This window comes from Muscardinus avellanarius, assembly GCF_963383645.1.
Source record: "Muscardinus avellanarius genome assembly, chromosome: 3".
NCBI classification, from domain to species: domain Eukaryota; kingdom Metazoa; phylum Chordata; class Mammalia; order Rodentia; family Gliridae; genus Muscardinus; species Muscardinus avellanarius.
The window spans coordinates 17554980-17582300 of record NC_137788.1 but is presented as its reverse complement, the minus strand read 5'-3'; the positions used below and the strand labels follow the sequence as shown (position 1 = coordinate 17582300).

The 27321-nt window shown below is 45.9% G+C and overlaps 1 protein-coding gene across 2 annotated transcripts in view; it reads right to left on the bottom strand.

Moving 5' to 3' along the window:
- Nucleotides 1-25411, bottom strand: part of ZBTB40 (zinc finger and BTB domain containing 40) — a gene marked incomplete at both ends in the record, with an annotated part of 36696 nt that extends 11285 nt beyond the window's left edge. Inside the window, 11 exons of one of the 2 annotated variants that reach the window (XM_080691936.1) lie at nt 1513-1719; nt 2393-2860; nt 3128-3296; nt 5315-5448; nt 6137-6338; nt 6831-6967; nt 8646-8838; nt 13301-13443; nt 13999-14191; nt 23276-23409; nt 24718-25411. In XM_080691936.1, the coding sequence (XP_080548062.1) occupies nt 1513-1719; nt 2393-2860; nt 3128-3296; nt 5315-5448; nt 6137-6338; nt 6831-6967; nt 8646-8838; nt 13301-13443; nt 13999-14191; nt 23276-23409; nt 24718-25411 (2674 nt within the window). The remainder of the gene's footprint in view (nt 1-1512; nt 1720-2392; nt 2861-3127; nt 3297-5314; nt 5449-6136; nt 6339-6830; nt 6968-8645; nt 8839-13300; nt 13444-13998; nt 14192-23275; nt 23410-24717) is intronic. The other variant, XM_080691937.1, reaches the window with a different exon arrangement.
- Nucleotides 25412-27321: the final 1910 nt, after the last annotated feature.

The window sequence follows — 27321 nt, the reverse complement described above, 5'->3', positions numbered from 1 at the left end:
ATTTTCTAGATGATCTTAAGAAATGTACAGGTCATCTACACACCAAGAGCTACACACACACACACACACACACACACACACCTCTCTCCAACTTCCCAATCTCAGTATCATGCATTGTTGCTCACGCCCCAAAGCCATTTGTAATTCCTCTCTTCCTTCAACATTCGGCATTCAACCCATCACGAGACCTGTCACCTCCACTTTCACAAATATGTCCCTAAAGTTGAGTGTTTCTTCAACTTCAGTGCACAAGTCCAGTTCCCAGTGACATCTCCCCTCCGCTGGGCTGCAGCTGCCTCCCACTGTCCATTTCTACTGCACTCTAGCCCCCGGGCAGTTCTCTGCCCACAGTGGCCAGAAGTAACATGAGAATGGAGATCAGACTAGCTCACTCCTCTGCCTGCCCTAGACCCTGCATGGCAAGAGTCTTTGTCGCTGTGACTGAGTTAAGCATCTGTAGATGGGGAGCCCATCTGGGCCACCCAGGGCTCACTACTGCCAAGTGCTAGTCTAAGCTCCCTGAACCCAGCAGTGGGGAAGGCCCGAGGGCTGCACCTTCACGAGCACTCCTCACAGGACAGCTACGCGGGCCTCAGCTGTGGCAGCAGGTGGGGCTGGGGCTGCCCAGGGTGGGAGGACTCCCCCAGGCAGTGTGAGGAAAGCCTTGCGTGGAGGAGGTGAAGCACAGAGACAACTGAAGGGAGGCGGCCGAGAAAGAACGAGGGCCCGGCAGGTCTGGGGCCTGGAAAGGAAACTGAAGTGGGTGGGACAGAGCACGTGAGCAGGAGAGTAATGAGAGGAAGTGAGAGGAAGCAGGGACTTAATCACGGGCCGCCTGGCAGGCTGGTAGAGGACTTTAGATTTCACACTGCGTGAGATGAAAGCTGCTGTAGGGTTGGGAGCAGAGAAGTCACCCGATACAGTCTAGCTTGGGAAGTACTGCGGGAAACGGTGAGAGCGAGGAGACCGATGGGGAGGTTCCCATAAAATCCAGTGAGATGGCATGGCACCGCTCCTTACATGTAAAAGCTCCAGACAACTGGCAGGCACTCCAAGAGGCTTTCCCTGACGACACCCTCCCCGACTGACTGAAAACCCCTCTGCATTCTTCCCCAGCACGCTTCTCCATTCCTGCTATGCCACTGCACACCCCACCATGCCTGTCCCTAGGCCTACCCAAGCCACGGCTGCGTACGTCCAGCAGGAATCTGGCCTGCTCGCTCGCTCCCCAGCAGGTCAGGTCCTTCTCAGGCTTGAACTACAGACCGCAGCTCAAAAATGCTTGGCCTTATGCAAATTCTAAAGCTAAGGAGCCATAGCGCTCTGCCGCCAACCTCTTGGGGAACCTGAGTTTCCCGGTCTACGCAGCCGAGTCCCAGTCAGTCTGTGTGCCGAGAGATTTGAGTTGCTTTTGTTCCTGATTTCCCTGGGTGTGTATCAAGTCTAATTCCCATCAAGTCCTTAGGCGGCCCACCCGGGGAGTCTGCAGAAGGGAAGAGCGGCCCGCCTCACCTTCCGAGTGCTTCTTCTTGGTGTGGTAGGCCAGCGCCGAGGCCTGCGTGAAGGTCATGAGGCAGTGCTTACACATGAACGGGCGGTCCCCAGTGTGCAGGCGGAGGTGGTTCTTCAGGGTGGAGTTGGCCGCAAACTTCGCCCCACACTCCTCACAGGAGAAAGGCTTCTCATCAAAGTGCTCCGTCAGTTTGTGGTACTGCATGCCTAGAGAGGCCGCGCCAGGGACCAGAAGAGACACCAGCCATCAGTGCTAGGAGACCAGTAGCAGGACAACGAGGACGGGCCTCAAGGGGAAGCCGTGTGTGATGGCAGAAGGCCACGTGTCTTGCCGCGCAGCACCCACTCACTCACACCCCAGAGTCAACGCAGCCTTAGACAGACCAGGCATGAAGTAATGTGATTTATTCCCCCTAAAATAGGACCCAGCCATCCAGGTTAGAGAAACCAACCTCGTTTTTATATTTCATTCGTTTTATCTAACATCTGCGGCAAGAAATAACAATTTTATCTATACACCCCATAGTTTTCATGATGTTTATTATCAAGAAACAAGTGGCATCTGGAAACCTAAGAGGTATTACACAGCTGGCTATTATTATTACGAATAATAGCTATCTGTTACTGTGTGCCATCTTAAGATTTCATAACAATCAAAACTTAAGTGGTACCAGAGCATTTATTTAACAGATAAAGAAATTGAAGCTCAGGGGGCTAATTCCAGAGCGCACACTTCCCTCCCCAAATACTACCTAGCCCAGTAAGAATTAGCTTGATTTTCTAAGCCCCTCCATACTGCTCATGGCACACGCTCAGGGCCAGGCTGGCTCCCACACACGTCTTAACGACTAACCTCCGCGGCCCGCCCTCCGGAACGTACCCGAGGCGTGGGCAAACTCTCTTCCGCAGAGGTCGCACGTCACCGGAAGCCTCTTCTTCTTCTTCTTGGGCGCACCAGGCTCTCCAGCTGCACTGTGGGCCTCCAGGTGATGCTTCTCCAGCTCTTTCTTAGAGTCCTTGGTCTCGCTGCAGTCCCTACACTGCACCTGTTTGCTCTTGGCTACGCGGCAGCGCTTCATGTGCACCTTTAAGCGGCAGTAGAAATGGAAGCTCTTGTCACAGGCCTTGCAGATGAAGCTCTTCTTGGCAGAGTCTGGGGAGGCGGATGTGTCTTTCTCTGGTTGCTCTGGCAAGGAACCGGTCTCTCCCTGATTGTTTTGTTCTGCAGGCTGACAGTCATCTTCGGCTGCCCCGGCTGCCTTCTCATTTTCTTTGTCATTGGCTTCAAGGTGAAATCTATTACTCACCTTCCATATTTCCTTCTCTCCGCTTTCCTTAGTAAGGAAACCTGCACAAAAGAGAAGGCTTATGGCTCTGGGAATTCTGCCTCTACTTTGATTCTTAGAGAAGTCTGGAAACAACTTGGGCTCCTCGAAACACTCTAACATATTATCACTGTCATCTTTACTTCCTGATAAACACAAGCAGCGTCATGTAACATCTGTGCCTCCTGGCTGTGTTATGGATCAAGAGCATGTAAGAGAAATGAATAACTCGAGGTGGGATGCCCTCTTACATTAGCTGCTGCCTCTTCCTGCCAGGCCCCGTTCCTTACCAATGTGTGCCAACTCCCGCATGACGGGCTGTAAGCCTGGGAAAGCCTTGTGGACGCCACACAGGAGGTGACACACTTCAGTGGCCGAGACTGGTCTTTCCATTGCTCTGCTCAGCACTGCTCCCAGGGAAGCTTCGGGGCCAGCCATCTCAGAGGAAATGCTCAGAATCTAGATGAACACGAGACAAAGGTATGTGTTAACACTAGCAGGTTTTCAACTTAAAAGAGAAAAAGAAAAACAAAGCTAGTTCCAGAAAGCACTGCTCCATCTTCAAGTAGCTTATACTTGTCTGTGTTACACAAGTAAGAGAGTCCTGTTTTCAAAAAAACAGAAAAATTAACAAAAAAGGGAGTCACATATCAAGATAAATGTCCCAATACAAAGAAGGTATAAATCGGGAAGCACTAGTTTTTGTTTTTTGGTTTTTTTTAAGAATTATCTTAGCCAGGCGTGGTGGTACACACTTGTAATCCCAGCACTTGGGAGGCTGTGATAGAAGGATCACACAGGTTCGAAGCCAGCCTTGGCTATTTAGGTTCTCAGCAGCTTTGTGAGACCCTGTTTCCAAATAAAGTATAAAATAGGTCTGGGATTATAGCCTAGAGGTAAAAAAGCCCCTGGTTTTCACCCCCAGTACCACAAAAAAAAAAAAAAAAAAAAAAAAAAGGAATTATCTTCTCAGCAACTAGAATCTTTCGAAGAGCTTTTCTAAATCTAACATTGAAAGCCTGGAGAGCTACTGGATTTGGCAGCTGATGTTTCTGTTGTGAAGATCAGGATAATTTTTCATAATACATAATTGTTTTAATGTCTGGAAGTAACTGGTGATCAGTGGCTCCATATTTTTAGACACTGAGATGTACCCTTTTAAACATTTTCTTTCATAAAGAAACTCAGCATTTTAAAAGCAGGTTCAAATAGGGGCTTTAAAGAGGCCAAGAATCTGATTTCAAAGCCGTCCTCTTTCAAATGTTAGAGCTTTCAGCAGAGAGTCAGCATACTGAGAAAATAAAGCAAAACCATCCACAGATGGCCACATGGAATTTTCATTTTGGAAGATATTTCATTTCTGCTCTTTTCAAGTCTATCTAAATAAACCTGGTGTCCCTAGAGGCAAGCATGAGACTAATTAGTGAGGCTAAAACTGATCAACTGCAGAAGCCCAGGCTCTGAAGTTCTGGTGTGCCGGAGAGCCGAGCACATGAATCCTGCTCTACTGCCCGCAGGAGCGTGTCCGGTGTGCCCAGCTGAGCCAGGCCACGGTGGGAGCTGTACTGGTGGGCAGGAACCTGCCCTTCCGCACACTTTGGATGCTCCAGCAATCAAAGGGCACTGCAGGGAAATCGGTAGTTCACTTTAATGTTCCGTTATTGTTCTTCTTTGTTCGACATGCACATGATCCTAGGCTGGACATCCATGAATCCCCACCTGGTTTTTCTGGGATGTTGGCCACATTGTGAAAAGCCTTCAGAAAATGAGCTGGCACTATCTGCTACCCCATATGGGCAAAAGCTCTGTTCAATCTATGTTTACCTTGGCTCTTTAAAGAAGCCAGAGTAGAACATGTGATAAGACCAACCTTACTTCCCTTCATCTGAAAGAAGCTGCCTCTTAGAACATGTTAAGGACAGAATCATGCTTTCCCTTGAGATGCTTCAAGGTTTAGATGACCAGAATCAATGTCGGTGAGTCACATGACCGGGTTCAAGACATGTAACTTGACTGTGTGGGGCCCGAGCTCCCATGTCTATAAACTGCTGCCATCACCAGCCACCAGAGTTGGAGGTAGAAAGAGCAAAGGTAGGCCGGCGTGGTGGCGCACCCCTGTAATCCCTGCGCTTGGGAGGCGGAGACAGGAGGATCATGCAGGTTCAAAGCCAGCCATGCTGGCTTAAGAGACCCTGTTTCCAAATAAAAAGTATAAAATAGGTCTGGGAGTGTAGCCCAAAGGTAGAAGGGCTTCCAGGAACCCCAGTACCACACACACACACACACACACACAAAAAAAAAAAAAAAAAAGAAAAAAAGAAAAGAAAAGAGAGCAAAGGTAAGGCCCAAAAGAGCCCAGCACGGGCCAGGCACGCAGTGAGCATGCTGCAGCTGCTGGCCATGCCTCAGGATGCAGACAGTACCATGCACCCATCTGCCACTCTACAGAACTCAAATTGCTTTTTACTCCCCCATACCTCTTTCAAGGTCTCAGCCAAGTGCTCTTCCTCTGGGGAAAAGCTCTTGAGCTCACTCCTCTGTTGGATGGCTTCTGTGATCAGCTTGTTATGCCTCAGGACTGCTTCTAAGGCTGCATCTTCTGGGGTGGTCACTGAAAAAAAGGGAGACTGGAAACTCTGGCACACTATGAGCACCATTTTCTCCTTCCCTTCTTCAACTCAGTTTTACAAAGTGAGAACACATTACACCTGTGTTCTGGAGTAAGGAAAATGGCAAATAGCACTGTAACCAAAGTATAAATACAAATAATAAGTTTAGAATAAGAACTGTGAAGTTTTCTCTAAAAGGTTTACAAACACCTGTGTCTGAACAATATTACCAGCATTCTTCTTCCAAGCTACACCTCCAGCCCTATTTCTTATTCTTTACTTTGAAACAGGGTCTCATTAAGTGGAGGGCCTCACTAAGTAACTGAGGCTGGCAGCAAACCTGCGATCCTCCTGTCTCAGCCCAAGTACTGGCATTACAAGAGTGCGCTGCCACGCCTGACTTACTTCTTTTAAATTGACATATAAATATAATGTTAAAAATTAGGGTAGACACATCTATCTCCTCAAATGTTTATTTCTCTGAACACATTCACAATCCTTCCTTCTAGCTTCCCTGAAACATACAGTACAGTACTCGTCCTACTGCGCAACAGGAGACCAGAGTGCTTCCACAGTCCCCCGAGGGTAAGGACGCAGGTGACTTTTCTGAGTGAGTGCTTTCTATTTCCTGCAGCAGTGGCCAATTACCTCCAGAGGGGGCAAAACCATGGCAGAATTCAGGCAGCTTACCTGCTCGGAAGAAAGCATCAGCACCGGGCTCCCTTCGTATTTCTTCTATGAGCAGGTTCAGGGGACAGGTCTTTGTTTCTTGGGCTGCCAGGAGCACTTGCCACAGGGCTGTTGCAGACAGAGTCTGCTTTTCTAGAACTGCTGACATCAAGGAACAGAAGCCACCTGAGCCAGACTCACGTTTCCCCAGCTGCTCCATGACCTTCAAGACACAGCACAAACACACGTGAGAGGCTGCCCGGCTGCAGAGCTAAAGTGTGGGTACTGGGTTAGAGTAACTGTGTCTCTGAAAAGGAGTTTTTTCTTAACAGCCTTCACCTTTCTCAATCTGGGAGAGTCTTAAAAATTAAATTTGTGTGTGAGTGTGTGTGGGGGTGTTGGGGTGTAGCTCAGTGGTAGAGAGCTTGCTTAGCATGCATAAAGCCCTGGATTTGACCCCCGGCACACACATTTTTTTTTTCAAACTGAGGATTTTTTTATATATGACGAAGTTCTTCAATGTTGCTTTTGAATGCCTTTGCTTCTTACCATAGAAATGACAACGATCCCATTTGTTACTCTGCCTTAACAAATGAGTTACCATTTCTCCTTCTCTGCTTAGCATTTCTCTACATGGCTGTGCATATGTGCATTTATAGAAAATATAAATATGTGTGTGTGTTTATACTCATACTCGCCCCCGCCCCGCTCTTACCTCTCTTTCTCCAGGGCCTAAACTCTTCACTTGTGCAATTGCCTTTAGCAGCACTTGGTTGTCTGGGAAAATCTCAGAGAGGTTTTCTTGATACCGTCTCAACAGCTCAGTCCCATAATCATCAGGGCTTGGATGGACTGTAAGGATATTAGCAAAATGATAGTGTTTGCTGCGACAAAACCTCTCAAGGGCTTCTCCACAAGACCAGGGACAGTACAGATAAGAGAGCGTGGTCAGCCCAAGGGCTGTCTCCACGGCACAGCAGAGTCCAGCTGCTGGCCGGGGCCTCACACGTTCGTGTGCTGGGCTCCTCTGGACCACACTCAATCTCTTGGTGCTTCAGGGTCACAAAACAAGCAACGCTTTGAAAGCGAGTGCCGGTGGTAGAAGCTGACGGTGCTCAGCAGGGGGGTAATGAGGAGGCTGTACTTGCAAGAGAGTCAGATGTACAGATCCAAGGGGTGTTATCTGCGAAGCCCAAGGTAAAGGACCCATGTGGCGGCACAAAACTCAAACAGCCATACACCAAGACTGTGCCCATGAAGCTGACCCACGGCTCTGTTTGGATGCCCTCTGAGCCCATCTGGTAGGCATTCTCTTTTAAGAAGTTATATTTACTTGAAAGTAAAATCAAAACTATCAGGTATTTCCCTTAGTTTTGCAGATATTTAAATTTTTATTCTCCTCTTTGAATCAATAAATCCACTCCTGGAAATCTAACCTTAGGAAATTATCCAAACGCAAAAGAGGTACGTACAAAGATCACTGTCACTGCGTAGTCTGCGATGATGAAGACAGCCACAAGGAGTATTTACCGAGGGCCTACTATATGCCAAGCACTGCGCGGAATGCCTTACAAGCAGCATGTCACAGCAACCACAAACACACATGTGGCAGGTCTCATTCTTATACCCGATCCAAAGAAAAAGGCTGATTCTCTTGCTTAGGGCCACAAAGCCACAAAACGATGGAGTCAGGGTGCAAACTCAGGTTTTCTTGACCCTAAAGCCTACATTCTTAACCATTACACCACATCTGCCCCCAGATGTGGACAAAGTAATATAGCATACACATCCTCATGATGGAAAACTACATAGCCTTCAAAAATTGTGGGGAGTTTTCAAAACTCTGCGAGGACAATGTTTTACTGTTAAATGGAAGAAATCACAAAATTACAAAATGCGGCAGTATCTCTATACTGTAAAAAATTACATAATAGATAAAATATATCCAACTGTAAGTACTGACATACTTGAGTGGAAGGGTTTTAAGTTGTTTCTTCACTTTTTGGAAAGTCCTCCCAATTCCCAGATGTCCTTTTTCTGCCCTGGGATGGGGAGAACTGGCTCCAGTTGGATCAATTTTAAAGGGTGGATATGGACTCGCCTCCCAGCTAAGGAGATATTAGTGGTCCTTAGGCTTGGGGACAGCTGGACCTTAGCTAACAGCTCTCAAGTGGGAAGAGGGAGATGTGGATTTTGATGCTCACATCTGTCCGCACAACTTGTCAGAAGGCTGAGCCTCGTAAGTCTCTGTCCCTTTGACTTTCGCAGGTGATCCTGGACAGCTGGGAGAGCCAGCCATTAGAACCTGAACTACGGAGCACCAGGAGGGCGCATCATGGAGAAGTCATTTCAAACTTCAGATCTCGACCCCAGAAATACTGAGAATCAGTGATTTGGGACAGCTTCTGTTTGGAAAGGACATTTTTTTTTAGCATCATCTTACCTCCCAGGCATGGGGCCAAAAGGACATTTAGGCTGTCAGTTTATGTAGGAGTGGTTCCAGTCCAGAGAGCCGACAATTAACTAATACCTGTGGCGCTCGGCAGTGTGGCCAATCTCTGCAACTTCTCCAGCAGAAGGCCCAAGCCGGGGAACGTCTCCTTCACAGCCTGCAGGAGCTTTACCAGGCTCTCGGCACGCAGGCCCTTCTCTGCAGTCACTCTGTGCAACAGACGCTCTACTGTCGCCCTGGGTGTTCCGCCCTCACAGCAATTCAGAATCACCTGCAGCGGCAAGCAATCAAGCAGACGCCATTACTGGCAATTGGAAACGTATCTGCCACAGCACTGGGAAGCCAGCACGGCGGCCCTACAGGATGTCGTGCCCAGGCCCTCCGCGGGGCTCTGGCACCACTTTTGATACAGTCCCTTCCTTATTCTGTTCCAATAAGACCCAAAACATTCTCCAAGCCAACGGCTCTACAAAGTCTCTCCTCAGTCAAGTCTGTGTGCATTCTTGCCTCCAACAGCTTACAGATTTAAAAACATTCTCACTCGGCCTATGATGACAGAGCAAGCAACTTACATCTAAACTGTTTTGTTTTGTTTTGTTTTGGTGGTACTAGAAAACTGAACCCAGGGGCATTCCACCTTGAACTGAACTATACCCTGAGCCCTACCTATCTTTTATTCTTTCTTTTTTTTTTTTCAGTACTGGGATGAAACCCAGGGGCATTGTACCGCCAAGCTATACTCCCAGCCCTATTTTTTAGTCCTTTTATTTTGGAAACAGGGTCTCACTGAGTTATGAAGTACCTCGCTAAGTAGCTGAGGCTGTCCGCGAACCGCGATCCTCCAGTCTCTGCCTCCTGAATGATGGGATCACAGCGTGCGCCACCAGCCTGGCATTATTTTACTTTATTTATGGTACTGGGGATGAAACCCACGGGCATTCTACCTCCAAGCTACACCTCCAGTCCTATTTATTTGTGGAGGGCCTCACTAAGTAGCTGAGGCTGGCTGCAAAGCTGGATCCTCTTGTCTCAGCCTCCCAAGTACTGGGATGACAAGCGTGCGCCACCACGCCTGGCTCTTGTGTATTCTTTATTATCCATTTCTTTCATTCTCAATGGCTACACACTTAAGTTCTAGTCCTAACTCAACAATGCCACTCTCATGTTCTTCTCTGGTGTGCCAAAGGATTTTCTGAGCCCAAAAGGCCCAGGGTTCTATGAAAAGATTGAAAAAGAAAACATGTGACATACACTTCCCTACTACAGCACCACTATTTTTCAACGGACCACTACTGCAATACACACAATAACATGGCTCTTATGGAACTGATAAAGCCAGGGATTATTTTGATATATGTAATCCACAGATTCATGGTAACTGACTTCTGAGTTTTCCTTTGGGAAAATGCCAGCTCTCAGGAGAAATAGTTAAGCAGATCAGTCATGGTCGTACGCTAGAAGCTGCCATTATCACATTAATTCCCATTTAAAAATAATGAATTTAGTTTTAAGACCAAATTGACTTCATATATATGAAAGGAATATATATGTAATAAATCAAGTTGTCATATTCCTTGTCAGTACAAAATATATTCATTCTCTTTGTTTAAGGTCTAATACACAGTAGATTTCTACTAAATGAACCAGAATTTAAAACTTAAGAAATTGTGCCGGGCGTGGTGGTGCATGCTTGTAATCCCAGCGCTTGAGAGGCTGAGACAGGAGGATCGCACAGGTTCGAAGCCAGCCATAGCTATTTAGTGAGGCTCTCAGCAAATTAGTGAGACCCTCTTTAAAATATAAAATAGGTCTAGGAGTGTAGCTCAGAGGCAGAAGGCCCCTGTGTTCCATCCCAGTACCACAAAAAATAAATAAGAACTTATATTTAAAAACTATACTGACTTCAATTGTACATCTCAAGTTCCTAAGCAATAATCCAACACATAACAGCCAGACACTGTTAAAATTAAGTGTGGGCTTCAAAGCTGAAGAGACTTAGTCTATACTCCAGTTCTAATATTTATTGCTTACATCAGCTTGGGCAAATTACTTAATTCTTTGAATCTTATTTTCCTCATTTGCAAATGATTATGAAATCCTGGGAAGTGGGGGTGCCATTTGTAGAGTCTGGCATAACTTCTAAGACATGGGTTCTTGAAATGATGGTGGTGTTGATATTGCTGGGGGCAGTGCATAGTGGCTAAGAAAATGGGTGCGATTAGTAGTCTGGGTCCACTACTGGCCCCCACTATTGCCTCTGGGTGAGCTTCTGTTTCTTCACTTTAAGCGGAGGTGACCCCATGACTTCATCAAGTTGCAGGATGTGAACCGCAGTGATGTCACTCTGCTTGGCACACAGTGAGCAAAGAATGAATGGCAGCCATAGTGTTTGCTGCTTTCACATCCTGAAGAAACACCACTGCTATTATCACTTCCTATAGATAGAACTCCAGGTGCTTATAGACAAGGCCATGGAACCCATGACAGGCATAATTTCATAAAAAACCCTGTAGAAGTCTTGGGTACATGCTCCACAAGATGTCAAAACACTGGCAATTCCATCAACATTCACCTCTACATGCCTACCTGATGAGTTTGCTTCAATTTTCCTGAGAGGGAGCAGCTTAACGCCACTCTGACGGAACCCCAAGCTTAAGAAGTGTTTTTGTGATTTTTAACTAATTTAAGTTCTTCTGCTTCAGCTTTTTCTCTCAAATAAACTGAATGTGACAGAAGAAAAAGATAGTGTGGTCTGTCTTGCTGCAGAGAATGAGGCTGAGTTTGAGCCTCACCTCTACACTGGTGAGGGATGCTTACCAAGATAAAGAAACAGCTCAGAGGACACGTTCGGTCTAGCTAACAAGCAGGTTTGAATGAGTAATCGAATGGAATCACTAAACACGAAATCAGGTACTTCTAGTGCTATAAGCAATTTATTTAAACTGAGGGCCTGAAATTATACTTGATCTGAAGTCTAAGCAGAAAGCAAGAGCTTAATCCTCTTGGGTCTATATTATCTTTCACCAGGCAGTTCAAGATCTTAAAACTTTAAAAACATGATTAATTTACAAAATACTATTTTTAAGATTAAAAACTTCTCATTTACATACCAATCTATGCAATTTAAGATCACTGAGAAAAATACAAAATATAAATAAAATCTAGGATCTAGTCCTCGCTATGAATGAAGAATCCAGTGCTCAGGCTTTATACCGGTGGGTCCTAAACATTTTCTTTCTTGAACACTTAAGTCACATCCCACAGTTTTAAGAATTATTGCCACAAAAGTTCTCCATCCCTACACCTTCCTTCCAGATATAAAAATATTTTTAGCACAAAGTTGAAATCAATAACACCAACAAATACAGCTATCTAGTTGCCTTGAGAAGTCATGCCAGCAGTTTTATGAGGACTTTAGTAGCTAGCTGGTGGGAGAGTAAATTGGTACAACCTTCCTGAAGGGCAATTTGGCAGCATGTGCCAAGCCCTTGAAATTCTTATATTTCTATTCCAAAATTCTACTTCTTAGAAATTATTCTAAGGAAACAATATGAGAAATATGCAAAGATTTGCCCACAAGAATGTCTTCTGCAGTATCATTTCTAATAGCAAAAAACTAAAAAACAAACAACAAACCCTCAAAGCCCCAGAAAACCTAGAAACAAATACCCAACAAAGAATGAATGAATTATGGCTTATGTATCATAATATGATACAACCACCCAAGTCCACATTATAGGTGTAGACATGTGTTAACATGTTAAAAAACCAGGTGCTTGTTCCATGTAACCCCATCTCAGGGCTTACACTCCCCAAGAGTGGGGAGTGCCTGCTTTGAAATGTTAGCAGGGTCATCTCTGTATGGAGAAGTTTGGTTTCTTTTTGTTTTAACTTGTTTTCCCTATTTTCTACATATTGTCAGTGTATTGTTTCTGTTAAATTTTCTTAATAATTATAAATATGCCTTAACATTTTATTTTATTTTTTTATTTTTTTGGTGGTACTGGGGGTGAAACCCAGAGGCTTTCTACCTCCGGGCTATACTCCCAGACCTATTTTATATTTTATTTGGAAACAGGGTCTCACTAAGTTGCTGAGAGCCTCACTAAGTAGCTGAGGCTGGCTTCGAACCTGTGCAATTCTCCTGTCTCAGCCTCCCAAGCGTGGGGATTACAGACGTGTGCCACCATGCCCGGCTTTTTATTTTTTTATTTTTATTTTTGGTGGTACTGGGGGTGGAACCCAGAGGCTTTCTACCTCTGGGCTATACTCCCAGACCTATTTTATATTTTATTTGGAAACAGGGTCTCACTAAGTTGCTGAGAGCCTCACTAAGTAGCTACGGCTGGCTTCGAACCTGCGCAATCCTCCTGTCTCAGCCTCCCAAGTGTGGGGATTACAGGCGTGCGCCACCACGCCCGACTTGCCTTAACATTTTAACTCTTGTTACAGCTGTTTATAATAAAAGGTTAGAGTCAGAGCAGAGATACCATATACTCATCCATCTAGCCACCTACCCATCCAAATATTTACTGTATGGCTAATAAATGTGCATAGCCCTCAGTAAGCTACTGCAAGAAATCCCAAGGAGCATGAGACAAGAATCTGAATTTCAAGGTGAAGCAGTAAATATAAAAAGTGGTATGTGCCACGGCCACAGAAGTGTTTTTTTTTTTTTTTTTTTAAGAGTTCCATCAATTCAGAAGGAGGGAGGAAACACTTGACACAGTTACCCTTTTTTCCGAACCAGGCAGGAATTCCTCCTTAGCTGTTTCCAGGAACTCCATAATAGGTCTCAGCTGTGTTACACACTGTATCAGGTCCTCTTTGTGTTCCAGTAACAGAACAGACAAGGTCTTTCCCTCCCCTGTGCTCCCTGGGGGAGAAAGAATTAGAGACACACAAGAGAAGCTAGTCAATTTGAAGAAAATGACAGCATGGTTTTCGAGAGAGATCTAACAGAATAGTAAAGTGATTCTTGGCTTATTCTGTGCACCTGAATGCAGAATCACTTTTAGAGAGGAAAATACTTTATTATTCTGTTTAAACTCTATGAAAGGAAAAATGTTTCATTTATCTGTCGAAACACAAAGCTTCAGAGCCAGCCAGAGGTTGACTTCTGGTTGGCGAGGCCACTGCTTTGTACCTAACCCAATGAGAGCAGCTTGAGCCTCTAAGTGCTGTCAGGGAGCAGGCTCACCCGGCACGCAAGTTTTGAAAAGCTAGAGGACATCAGCGGTGATCTCCAACTTGAGGAATCGGCCTAGTTAACTAGGGGATAGAGGAGACTCGAGTTTCGCTTGCATGTATTTAACATGCGGCTTCTGAAATGAGGTACAGAACTATGTGAAACCACTAAATAATGACACCACTGAAGATGGTATGGGAAGAAGTGTAAAGCCCGTCTCTCCAGCGGACAGCGTCCCCCTACCTTTGGGCTGCACCGAGGCTGCATCTTCTGGCTTTCGATCTGACAGTGCTGCTTTTACTGCGGGATTAGACTCTTGGTACAGCTTCAATAGGGCCACGACCGTCTGAACACTGAGGCTTTCATCTCTCACTCTATCCAGGATCCTCTGGAATGCTGAATGCCCTCCTTCACCCGCAAGACATTCCATTATGGTCTGCGGAACAAATGTACCCACAAGAAGAGATCAGTCAGCCACGAGAACCTGACAATCTGACCCCCACCTCTCCAGGAGCCCCTGCCCACCTCACTGTCTTCCCAACAGCAGCTGCAGCAAACCTGCTGCCTCAGCTCCCAGCCTGTCCTCTGGAGGACTCTGACTCCACGCGCTAACTGCTCAGGGGTCACCTCTGCTGGGCAGCCTTCTCCAACCATGCGTCACCTCCTCCTTACTGCTCTTAATTCTGCATTTGTCAGCACTATATATTATTGTCATTAACACTATATATTATTGCCATTATTTGTTTACTTTTTTCTCGTGAGACTTCCTCAAGAGGGATTGTGCTTTCTAGGGCTCTGCTGTCTACAGCAACCAGAAGAGCCTGGCACACAGTAGGTATTCAGTGTATTTTTAACAAACTCAATGCACTTCTTATCTAATTATACCTTTCTGAATCTTATGACATTTTGAGTCTTTCTTAGACAAGGATATCTGAATTTCAAATAGAATGAACTATCATTTTATTTGAGAATGCAATTAAAGTCTCACGAGTTAAGAGAACACTTTAAGTCTTTTACATTATGAATGACAGATTAGTTAGAAGACCCGGGTCTTATTACCTTTAGACACATTCTGTAACAATTAAGGCTAACAATGTGTTGGGCTTGTAGTTGCCAGGTGCCAGAAGAACATTTGATTCACATATTAATTACCCAGTTAATGACTGTTTCCACCCGAAGGCGCTTCGAGTGTCTTCCTCTAGCCAGTGCTGGCTACACAACCAGCCTTGCCTCTGGCCTTGTGTCCCTTGACCTTTCTGTGGCATCTGGCATTGCTGCTGCTGTCGCGGGTCTGTCTTCGGACACACTCAGGTCGCCTTTCTGACCACTCCTTTTCCACGCTCCTCAATGGTCCCTCTTTTAATTCCACAGCCATGAACAGGGTCTAACTAAGACTGCTCTCAACTCTGCATCTGTTGTTGCTTTTCTCCCTTTTGAAAAGCTCTCACATGCACAGCTTTAACTATAACCTTTATGCAGACAGCCTTGGAAACCAACTCTAATCCCAAGCTCTCTGAATCTTCCAGACCTAGAATAAAATAGTGACTGTCCTCGTGGTAAAATAAACAAAACCATGAATCATGTCTTTGGTCTAATATGACATCTTTTACACAAATGAGAGGAGGGCCAATTGAAAGGAGAATATTTCTATTTTGGCAGAATTTATTTGAAAAAAAAAAAAATCTGGTAACCAAAGCTGAATTTCATATGTAGTCACACATGTAAGTTTTTCCCTTCCTTCCTTTCTTCCTTTCTTTTGGTGGTACTGGGGTTCCTGGAAGCCCTTCTACCTCTGGGCTACATTCTCAGACCAATTTTATGTTTTTTTATTTTTGGAAACAGGGTCTCTTCAGCTAGCGAGGCTGGCTTCGAACCTGTGTGATCCTCCTGTCTCCGCCTCCCAGGCGCGGGGATTACAAGCGTGCGCCACCACGCCCGGCTCTAGTTTTTCCATTTCTACTGGGAAAAAAGTACAAGCTATCTTTGTTGTTTTTTAGTGTCAATATTAAAAAAAAAAAGTTTTCTCACTAGTCTTTAGAGAGCAAAGTGTTAAAGTTCTACACACACACACACACACACACACACACACACACACACACACAAACACACACACCCCTAAAAGAATACTATGAAAATCAACAGCACTGGCAAAGTTTAGCTGAAAGTTGCTACAGATTCTGGTAATTATTTATAAGGTTAAAATTTTTATTTAAAGAGATTTTTATCTTTCTTCAAATAATTAGAAATTATAAAAGAGTTAGACTTCGTGTTTGTTTTGCTATTAGCTTGCTTATGACAGAATGTCTATATAAGGCTAAATTAACCTTCAAAAAAAGTTTTATATTGTGTCATCTCTAAAACTAAAGTTGGATAAAGCAGGGTGGTTTTTTTGTTTTGTTTTGTTTTTGTGGTACTAGGGATTGCACCCAAAGGCATTCTACCTCTGGGCTACACCCCCAGCCCTATTTTTTTATTAAATTAAATTTATTTATTTATTTGGTGGTACTGGGGTTCCTGGAAGCCCTTCTACCTCCGGGATACACTCCCAGACCTATTTTATATTTTTATTTGGAAACAGAGTCTCTTAAGCCATTGCGGCTGGCTTCCAATCTGCGCCATCCTCCTGTCTCCACCTCCCAAGCGTGGGATTACAAGCGTGCGCCACCATGCCCGGCATATTTTTTATTTTGAATCAAGATCTCGTAAGTTGCTGAGTCCTGATGCCTCAGCCTCCCAAGTACAGGGATTATAGGTGTGCAACACCATGCCTATCTGAAGTTCTTTAATATTCCACATCAATGTTTCACTACAGTAACTTCCATAAGCCTAAGGCAACTCACCTTCTCTGTATCTAGAAAATAACAACCAAAGCCGGGCGTGGTGGTGCACACTTGTAATCCCAGCATTCAGGAGGCTGAGACCGGAGGATCATGGTTCGCGGACAGCCTCAGCTACTTAGCGAGGCCCTCTGCAACTCAGTGAGACCTGGTTTCAAAATAAATAATAAAGACTAGGACAAGGGGTGTAGCTCGGAGGTCGAATGCCCCTGGGTTCCATCCCCAGACCCACAAAAACAAACAAACAAAAACAAAACAAAACAAAAAAAGGCAACCTCCCCTTGGTTAAATTAATGAACGCTTCCATTTTTGCCTTTGATCTCCTTGGAATGCCTTTCTCTGACAGCCTGATGCCCGTCTCAGGCATCCGTGCCCTTGGGCTGAACCTCAGGACTTGCTTAGGGAAGAGACTATGCCCAAAGTTCCGGGATGCCCTTTCCACCTTCCTGGACTTCCCTCCTGCCTACGTGCACCGTGTGCGCGTGCCCTCTCTGCCCTGCTGGGGAGGGTGGGGTGGCAGGGAACTGACATCTCCAGCCACCTTAGAGGGCAGGCCTGGACGTGGATCTTCTGAAGTGAAGCCTGCCCGGGGGAGCCTTGGGCAGGCTGCGGCCCTGTGAGACTGTACCAGGACGCTGCAAGCTACATCTGAGGCCTGGCCCGGAGAACTACAAGGCAATAAATGTTTCTTTATGCCACTAAATTTTAGAGTAATTTGTTACACAGCAAAAGCTAACTCATACAGCCCCACACACTGCTGATATCCTCAATAGGCATGTTCTTCCTTCCTCTGGTGCATCTTAATGGGTACAGCACACAGCTCTCATTCTGTCCTCGGCCAGGCTGGTTTCCTGTCCACCTAAAGCTCTCTGAAGACTCGAGACCTGCCCCTCTCAGTACCGTGCTTGGCATCTTCATTTGAGCTGGGAGGAAGAGCGGCTCTCATCAGTGGTGGCGTGTGATGCACTTCTCATTACCCTCTCCGCTGTCTCTCCCTCTGCAGAACTATTCAGCAGTGAAATTAAAACATTTGTTAACTTCACTGCTCAGCAGTGATGCTAAGGTGGCCATCTGGGAAGAGGCAGGGGTGGGCGGATGAAAGGGCCAGGAGAGAACAGCCAGCTCCCCAGATGGGCCCGCTTTCTTCCAGAACCTCCCGGGGACCCAGACCGGAGCCAGCGCTGTTGCCATTACACCAGGCTCATGGGGCTCTGTAGTGGAGTAAGGCTTTTCTGAGTAGCCCCTCCACCTAAACAGAAGAGTGGCACGTATTGTGACAGGCTGAACTCTAAAAGCTGAATCAAACAGTTTCACCTAAGGAGTAAGGTTTTTTTTTTTTTTTTTTTTTTTTTTGGTGGTGGTACTGGGGTTCCTGAAAACCCTTGTACCTCCGGGCTATACTCCCAGACACCTATTTTTTATATTTTTATTTGGAAACAGGGTCTCTTAAGCCAACGAGGATGGCTTCGAACCTGCGCGATCCTCCTGTCTCCGCCTCCCAAGCGCAGGGATTACAAATGTGCGCCACCACGCCCGGCAGGGAGTAAGTTTTTAACCATGCATTTAAAGTACCTTCAATTCTTAGGGGGTTAAAGGTACTTTAACACATTCATGTCAACAGAGTTAAAAACGATACTGTCTCCTCCTCATCTACAGCATGAGAAAACACCACCTAGCCTTTTCCTGACTTAAGTCCCTCAACTAAGTTTCCTTACCTTTCCTGGCTGCTTGCCTCCTGCCCTGGGTGTGCTGGGTGAAGTGGACTCTCCTATATTCAGGCCCTGCTCGGATCGCTAAGAGTCAGGCAATGGCAAGAACAGTATAGGTGGCTGAGGGTGCAACTCAGTGGGAGAGTGCCTGAGGTACTGCATGAGGTACTGAGTTCAAGCCCTAGCATCAAAAATGAATAAAAATGCTCGGCGTGTCAGCTGAGACCGGAGGAACCCAGGTTCAAAGCCAGCCTCAGCAACTTAGTGAGACCCTGTTTAAAAAAAAAAAGGCTGGAGTGTAGCTTAGAGGTAGAATGCCCCTGGGTTCCAACTCTGGTACCATACACACATGCAAAAAGAATAAAAATAAAGCTGGGCGTGGTGGCACACACTTGTAATCCCAGTACTTGAGAGGCTGAGATAGGAAGACTGTGAGGACAGCCTCAGCAAGTAGTAAGACTCATCCACCTAGCAAGATTGCTTCAAACTAAAAATAGAAAGGGCTGGAGTGTAACTTGGAGGTAGAATGTCCCTGAGTTGAATCCCCCAGTACCAAAAGCACCTGACCCATACCACAATTGCTCGGCACCATCCTGGATACTGTAGGCGTGCCACCAACATCATGGAAGGCTGGGTAGTATGTAGACCATCTATCTGTACTTGGTCTCAATGATTAGTACAGAGACTGATACATAGTAGGTGCTCAATAAATGTTTGTTTTAATGAATGGAACTTCCTTTCAATAGCACCACTAGTTATCTATCTATGGCTGCATATCCTACACTTAATAATTTAACAGAGAGGCTGTGTAGATGTAGCTCATTGGCACGGCTTACCCATATGAGATCCTGGGTTCAATCCCTAGCAATGGGAAAACAAAAAAAACAAGAACTTTGGAAAAAAGAGAAACTTACTTTGGCCTCTCATAGGTCTGTGAAATAAACCTCAGTAAGTCACTCTCGAGAGGCTTAGCCAGTACAGTTCTTGAGCACAGCCCTCAAAACACAGACCTGTACCACTGAACAGGCTCCTAAGCAGACAGCTGAGAAGCGCAGACTCTCACTGGAGGAGAGACCTGATTGCCTTTGAATACAGCTGAAGGAAGAAAAAATTCTTACCAGGTCTTTAGTTTGGGGAGTCTTTCTAAAACTTTAGGTGGAAAGCGAATCAAAACGCGCAGAAATAGCCGGGCGTGGTGGCGCACGCTTGTAATCCCCGCGCTTGAGAGGCGGAGACAGAAGGATCACGCTGGTTCGGAGCCAGCCTCGCTGGCTTAAGAGACCCTGTTTCCAAATTTAAAAAAAAATATATAAAATAGGTCTGGGAGTGTAGCCCGGAGGTAGAAGGGCTTCCAGAAACCCCAGTACCAACCAACCAACCAACAAACAAAAACGCACAGAAATCAATAGTAGAAAAAGCTCCTTATTCACCAAGCCTCGCTTTGCTGTAGACACAATTAATTAAAGGTGGGCATGGCTAGGAATAAAGAAAAGAGACAATGAAAGTATGGTTGAGAAGCTGGGCTTGGTGGCACAGGCTTGTAATCCCAGCATTTGGAAGGCTAAGAAAGGAGGATTGCGGTGTATGGACAGCTACTTAGTGAGGTCTTCTGCAATTCAGTGAGACCCTGTTTCAAAATAAAGAATAAAAAATCGGGCTATGGGGGGCATAGCTCGGAGGTAGAATGCCCCTGGGGTTCCATCCCCAGGACTGGAAAAAAAAATTGAAAGAAAGTACGAGTCTGGCTTTAAATAAAGGTTTTACTCAGCTCAGCTGGAAAGCCCTGGGGTCACTTCTTGCTTTCTCTAGTGGACAAGGGGTGTTCCAGAGACAGACCAGCAGAAGATGCGGCCAAGCCTGAGCCATGTCTCCTTAAGCAGTCCTGGCTTGAGCGCACACAATTTCAGCAGCATGATCTCTTCTCACGTGGCCACAGTCACTGCTCAGGGAATAGCTTTGCCTCCCTTTATAATTTATCTCAAGAAATAAAACTATCAGGATACTGCCTCAGGGTATCCTCCCTAAACTTAATCCAGGCCACATCTGTCCAGCTCAGCAGAACACAGCACGCTGATGGGCTGCAGAAGCCTCGGAATTATACATCCAGTGGTAAATTACTTTTAATGTTGTCAAGTTATGTTATGATGACTAACCTAATAACAATAACAAAGAACATTCACAGCTCCTTGGGAGCCAACAAAACATGTATGCAAAAAAAAAAAAAAAGAAGAAGAAAAAACCCAAATGTCTTCTAAAGTTGTAGTAAAATTCCAAATGTCATTCCAAGTGACTAGCTCTTAAGCATACCCCTCCCTGAAGCCTACACTTCTCAGAATATAACTGTGGGTGGCACGATCTTAGCTGTCAGACACTCTGAGGACAGGGATCAGGTCTTAGTTTGTCTCCTTAGTGGCCAGCTCAGTGCGTGGCTCCCATCAGTTGCTCAGTAAACATCTGCTGAATTAAGAAGAGAGTAATGCCTGGAGAAAAAGGGCCTTCTCTCCCACTGAAAGGTACCAGCACAGACATGACACCCACCACCATACGCTAAAGATCAAAGTCATAACTTCTACAGCAGTGTTTTTCAAAACATGGTCCACAGATACCAAGAAGCCACCCATAGACAGCAATCTACGCTAAAGATACACTACCAAACGATACCACAACCTAAGAATCAGCCTCTCTGATAGCAGGGCTGGGAGCTACAGGTTTTAACCAGTACACCAGATGCCTGTTATTTACACTGCTCTATTGTCCTGGAGACTTGGCTGCTTCATGCTCGACACGATCCTTCCAAGTGGAGGGTGGTCCCTAGTTGAAAGCATGCCTTGCCAAGTGACAGACAGTAAGCCATCCTGTGTGTCAGAGCAAGCCACCATGGTGCTAGGATACTACAAGGCACTCAGTGAAAAGGAGGCGCAGAGGTCTATTAAATCAAGACATACCGAGTTTATATCTAAACAAAAAGCAGTTGCTATCCATTGAGCTCTACCCACATACCTGGCATTTTACTATGAGTTTTAAATAAATAATACAAATTTACTCACAATGACGCTCCGATGTACTGGTAATATACCAAACTTACAAATTAAGGAACAAAGGCTTATCAAGACTAAGCTGATCAAGTTCACAATGCTAGGAAGTGGCAAAGCTGGATCAATGAGCTGCACACCACACACCAGAATGATGCACCCCAAAAAGAGTGATTCTCCTCTTTCAGTTTCCCAAGTACTGAGATTACAGGTGTGTGCCACCACATCTGGCTTTGCCGTATTTTGAAACATGATCTCACTAAGTTGTGGAGGCCTCATGAGGTTGCTGAGGCTGGCAGCAAACCTGCAATCCTCCTGTCTCAGCCTCCAAGTACTGGGATTACAAGCGTGTGCCACCATAACCAGCTCTAATTTCATGTTCTTAAAGTATCTTTTCCCTTTTTGTTTTCTGAAGTTAAAAGATTTATTATGAATCAAAACAAAATTGGTTTTAAATAGAGCCACCAAGTGACTAGTAGAGTTCTTATTCTTACCTCTAAACCCAAAGAAAAAAGAACATAAGCCTACAATGGCTGCCAACAGTGAATCAGTGCTCTGCCAAAGTATCATAACTTATGTGCCATCAAGAGAGTAGAACAAGAGTTGGGAGAGAAAAATAGGAAAACTGAATGAATCCAAACATTTCTTGAACATCAGTTATGTGCCAGACGAACCAGTGTTTTAAATAAAGAAAAAAGTAGGCATAACACACATTCAAGTTAAGTACAAGGGTGAGACTAATAATTTGAATATTGCTAACCTATGGAATAATACTGCTCTTCTGTAGCCAAAAACAAGTGGAAAGAAAACCCTAAGAGAGAAAATGAAAAAGTGTGTCTAGAAGTTATCAAGATAATAAACTAAGGGCAAAAGTGATGTACTGAAGAGTTCAAAGGCCACACAAGTACAAAAATAAAAAACACAACACCCTTCAGAAAGGCACAGAGTACCAGGGAGCCGATGTGGTGGCACACGCTTGTAACCCCAGTTCTTGGGAGGCCGAGGCAAGAGGACTGCAGGTTAAGTAGTGACACTCTCATCAACTTAGCAAGATCCTATCCAGCATTTGGAAGGCTGAGACAGAAGGATCATGGTTCGCAGACATCTTTAGTTAGTTAATGTGGCCCTTTGTAACTCCGTGAGACCCCCCCTGTTTTAAAATACAGACTAAAAAAATAGGGCCAGGGATGTAGCTTGGAGGTAGAATGTCCCTGGGTTACATCCCCAGTACTACAAAAATAAACAAACAAATAAAATTTAGAAAAATAAAAATAGGCCTGGGGTGCCTTCTGCAACTTAGTGAGACCATGTTTCAAAATAAAGCATAAAGCCAGGCATGGTAGCACACGCGTGTAATCCCAGCATTCGGGAGGCTGAGACTGGAAGATCACAGTTCGCGGACAGCCTCAGCTACTTAGTGAGGCCCTCCGTTACTTAGTGAGACCCTATTTCAAAATAAAGAATAAAAATTAGGGCAGGGGGTGTAGCTTGGAATTCCATCCTCAGATCCACACACAAAAAATAAGTAAACAAAAATAAAATATAAAGCCAGGTGTGGTGGCACATGCCTGTAATACCGGTACTTGGAGGCTGAGACAGGAGGATCACAAGTTTGAAGCCAGCCTCGACAACCTGGTGAGGCTCCCAGCAGCTTCATAAGACCCTATTTCCAAATTTAAAAAATTAAAAAATGGGCTGGGGTCATAGCTTGGAGGTAGAATGCACCTGGGTTCAATTTCGAGTACCAGAAAACTTAACTTCATTTTTTAAGTATTTTGCCTAATACTTCCGCAAAACTATGCATTAGAGAATGACAAAAACTTAAGTCTGAGAAACCTGAAAGACTAGGGTATTTTGCATCTTATTTCTGCTCCCTAAGGAAAGGTGGCACAGGGTCCTGAGAACAATGAACTGGCACACAAATAAAGCACAGGGTGCTTACCTCCTTCTGCGAGCCTTTCATTTCTGAACATTCCTCTAGCTGTTTTAAGACGTTCTGGGTCATCAGGAGTGCATCTGAGAAGACACGTTCATTTTCTAGAAGAAAACTCAGCTGGTACTGTCTCCTCTCACACTCTGGATGTAGAGCAACGTAAAACAAAACAGTGACTTGCTACGTGCCATGACTAAAGAGGAAGCTCTAGGAGCCCTGGGCCCTCAGTCAGGAGACTGACTGCATCTAACGCGAGCATCTCAGTGCTGAGTGGCAGCACCAGCATCTCTGCGTCTCCTTCAAGCCATCCTGCGCCTCGTCAAAACAGCGGCAAGCAAGCTGGGCATGGTGACACACCTGGATCACAGTACTTGGAAGGCTGAGACAGGAGGATCCCAGGTTTGAGGCCAGATTTGGCAACTTAGCAAGGCCCTGTCAAAATAGGGCTGGGGGATGTGGCTCAGAGGTAGAATACCCCTGGGGGGTTCAATCCCCAGTACCACAAAAACAAAATAATAGGTAATTATTAAAGTGGACATTAGTATTTCAATGCAGGTTGTCTGCTCTGTAGCTCATCTTGAGACTTTCAACAATGAAAAACACTGGCAGTTTTTTCCCCCCAGTACTGAGGATGGAACCCACGGGCATTAAACCTCTGAGCTACACCCCAAGCCCTATTTTTTATTCTATTTATTTATTTATTTGGTGGTACTGGGGTTCCTGGAAGCCCTTCTACCTCTGGGCTACACTCCCAGACCTATTTGGGTTTTTATTTGAAAACAGGGTCTCTTAAGCCAGCGTGGCTGGCTTCGAACCTGCGCAATCCTCCTGTCTCCACCTCCCAAGCGGGGTGGGGGGGACTATAAGCGTGTGCCACCGTGCCCGGCTTTACTCTTCATTTTAAAACAAGGTCTTACTAAGCTGCAGGGGGCCTCAGTAATTAGTTGAGGCTGGCCAAGAATCCGCAATCTCAGCATCCTAAGTAATGGGACTCCAGTGTGTGCCACCACGCCTGGCACACCAGCGCTTTTTTTTTTTTTTTTTTGTAATACTATGGATGGAACCCAGGGGCATTCTACCTCTGAGCTACACCCCAAGCCTATTTTTCTATTCTTTTATTTGGAAACAGGGTCTCACTGAATTGTGGAGGGCCTCACTAAGTAGCTGAGGCTGGCCAAGAACCGTGATCCTCCTGTCCCAGCCTCCCAAATGCTGGGATTACAAGTGTGCGCCGCCATGCCGGGCACACAGGCACTTTTAAAAGAAGAATGTCCTGGCGATATACTGCAATGGAGTCTGGATTTTGGTTTCCTACCTAATGGAGGTCTTTGGCTAATTTATCAGGCAAAAAAAATTAATAGATTCCTGAATCTAGTAACTGACAAGAGAAGTATAGATTTCAATGAAATACAAATGTAAATGAAGTTAGGCAGAAGAGCAACGAGCACTACCTGGCTCCGTGCTTGCCATCTTCACCTCTCTCAAGGCCTGCCCGGCAGGGCGGGGGCAGCAGACGTCAGAGGAGTGAGGTGTCTCCACAGGGGCTTCCGGCTCCCCCTGGGTCTCCTGGGCCGCAGGAGGGTCTGTATGCACGTCCTGTGGAACCACGTGGATTGCTTCTTGGGTCTCAGCGTTCACAGGCCCCACTGAAGGGGCCGAAATCTCCAGGGAAGGGGGCTCCACAGCACCTTCAGACGAAAGTACTTCTATGTGAGGCTTCTCTGATTCCTTCATATCCACCTCTGAGGACGGCACGGAGACATCCCTCACCACCTGACCCTGAACAGAGCAGCTGACGAGGCTGGTCAGCAGGTTTTTACAGCTAACGGCCACATCAAACATCTGCAGACTGTCGGCTAAGGAGATGATTTTGGAGAAGTTGTGCTTGCCCACGGGTAGTTTGCCAGTGTACATCATCTCTAGCAAGAGGGCAAACTCCTCGGGGCTCACCACGGAGGCGTCGATGGAGATGGTGTCGGTGTTGTCCAGCAGGGTTTTGAACAGGAGGCTGGCTGCGGCCAGGACAAGCTTGTGGGCTCTGAAGTAAATGGTGCCAATGGAGATGGTGCAGTCGCAGAACTGCTGCTCCTTGCACAGCATGTAGAGCTGCTGCAGCAGCTGCCGGCTGTAGTTGGGGAGCTCCATCGCACCGCTCTGCCTCTGGACCTCCTGGCCTCTGCGCCCACAGTCCTCGCTGGGAGATCAGCCCTAGGGAAATCCACACAAAGCATGTTACCGCTTCACAAGCACACAGGACGTCCCTGGTGTGAAATGCCGAGCAAACAAGAAGGCAGTCCACTCAATCATTTAACAAGTGTCACTTAGTACAGAAGGACAGTATGCCAGTACACTAAATTAATCATGATTATGGCAGTTATCATGTACTTAACACGGAAAAGGGTCTACACTCAGTGTTTCACATGGGCGACCTCGACTGCTCCTCACAATGACTCACAGAAGAGATATCACCTCCTTCCCTCTTCTCAGATGTGACTCCCACCCCCAGCGCCGGCCAGGGAATGCCTCCTGAACTGTAACTGCACTGCTGGGGGCTCTTCTCGTCCCCAAGTTGGCCAACCGGAAGAGATAAATACACAAAGATTTAAGACACGTGTCCTCGGCGCGCCCAGGCTGTCTGCGGCAGCTGAGCTCTTCATTCCCTCCTGGAAGTGCATGTCCCTGGCTCTCTTGGCTCTCCCACTGTCTCACAGCCGTGCCCGGCCCCTCGCTGCCAGGGCTCCAGCTCAGGCCTCTCCTCCAGACAGAGCCCATGTGCACGCGCCTGCTCCGAAACCCGGCAGCTTTCTGCACCGCTCCTCCAAAGCCTCCTGCCATCCCCTCCTTGCAGCAACACTCTCTAGCTGCTCAGACGAAACCCTACAAGTTGTTTTTGTCAGACCCTAGATCCAAGCCCTTAATCATGATTTTGGCTCCACTTTCAAAAGTTTATGCCAAATTTGATCACTTCTCATTCCCTTCACTGGCTCCACTGCTTGGTCTAACTCACCACCAGCAACTGTCTGCTTTATTGCAGTGGTCTCTGAAATGGTCTCCACACTTCTGCCCCTTCCCAGCACTACTCCCACCTCACCCTGTCTTCAGCCCAACCACCACAGAGCAGACACCCTTCATGTCCTCGCACAAAGGCCGTACGTGAAAGCCAAAGTTCTTACCATACCCCACAAAGCTCTCCTGACCTGGCTGCTCTGCGCACGCTAAGCTGATCTGCGCTCCCCTCATTCGCCCAGCTGTAAGCACAATGCCTTCCTTGCTGACCTTGGAATATGCCGACCACACATTACCCACAGGACGTCCTCACATTCTTGTCTGTGGGCTCCCATGGATGTCTGCTCAAAGGCCATACATGGCATCCCTAATCCAAAAATCAAAATGTGAAATGTCCAAAATCAGAAACTTGAGTGCCAACATGATACCACAAGTGAAAAATTCCACACGTGACTTCATGTGACAGGTTGCAATAAACAGGTACACTAGAAATGCTATGCAAAACTACCTTTATGGTATGTGTATAAAGTGTATATGAAACATACAAAGTTCATGTTAAGACTTCAATTCTATCTTCATGATATCTCATTATAGATATAATTATTCAAAAATCTAAAACCAAAACATTTCTGGTCCTAAGCATTTCCAGTAAAGAATACTCAACCGGAGCCAGTGTGGTGGCATACGCTTGTAATCCCAGGATTTGAGAGACTGAGACAGGAGGATTGCGAGTTCGTAGACAGCCTCGGCTACTTAGTGAGGCCCTCCTCCATTAAGTGAGACCCGTTTCAAAATTTAAAAAAAAAAAAAAAAAAAAAAAAGGGCTGGAGACGGGCGTGGTGGCACATGCTTGTAATCCCTGTGCTTGGGAGGCGGAGACAGGAGGATCACAAAGGTTCAAAGCCAGCCTTGCTGGCTTAAGAGACCCTGCTTCCAAATAAAAAAAATATAAAATAGGTGTGGGAGTGTAGCCCAAGAAGGGTTCCATCCCCACTACCACTTAAAAAAAAAAAAAAAAAGGCTGGAGGCTCAGAAGTAGAATGCCACTG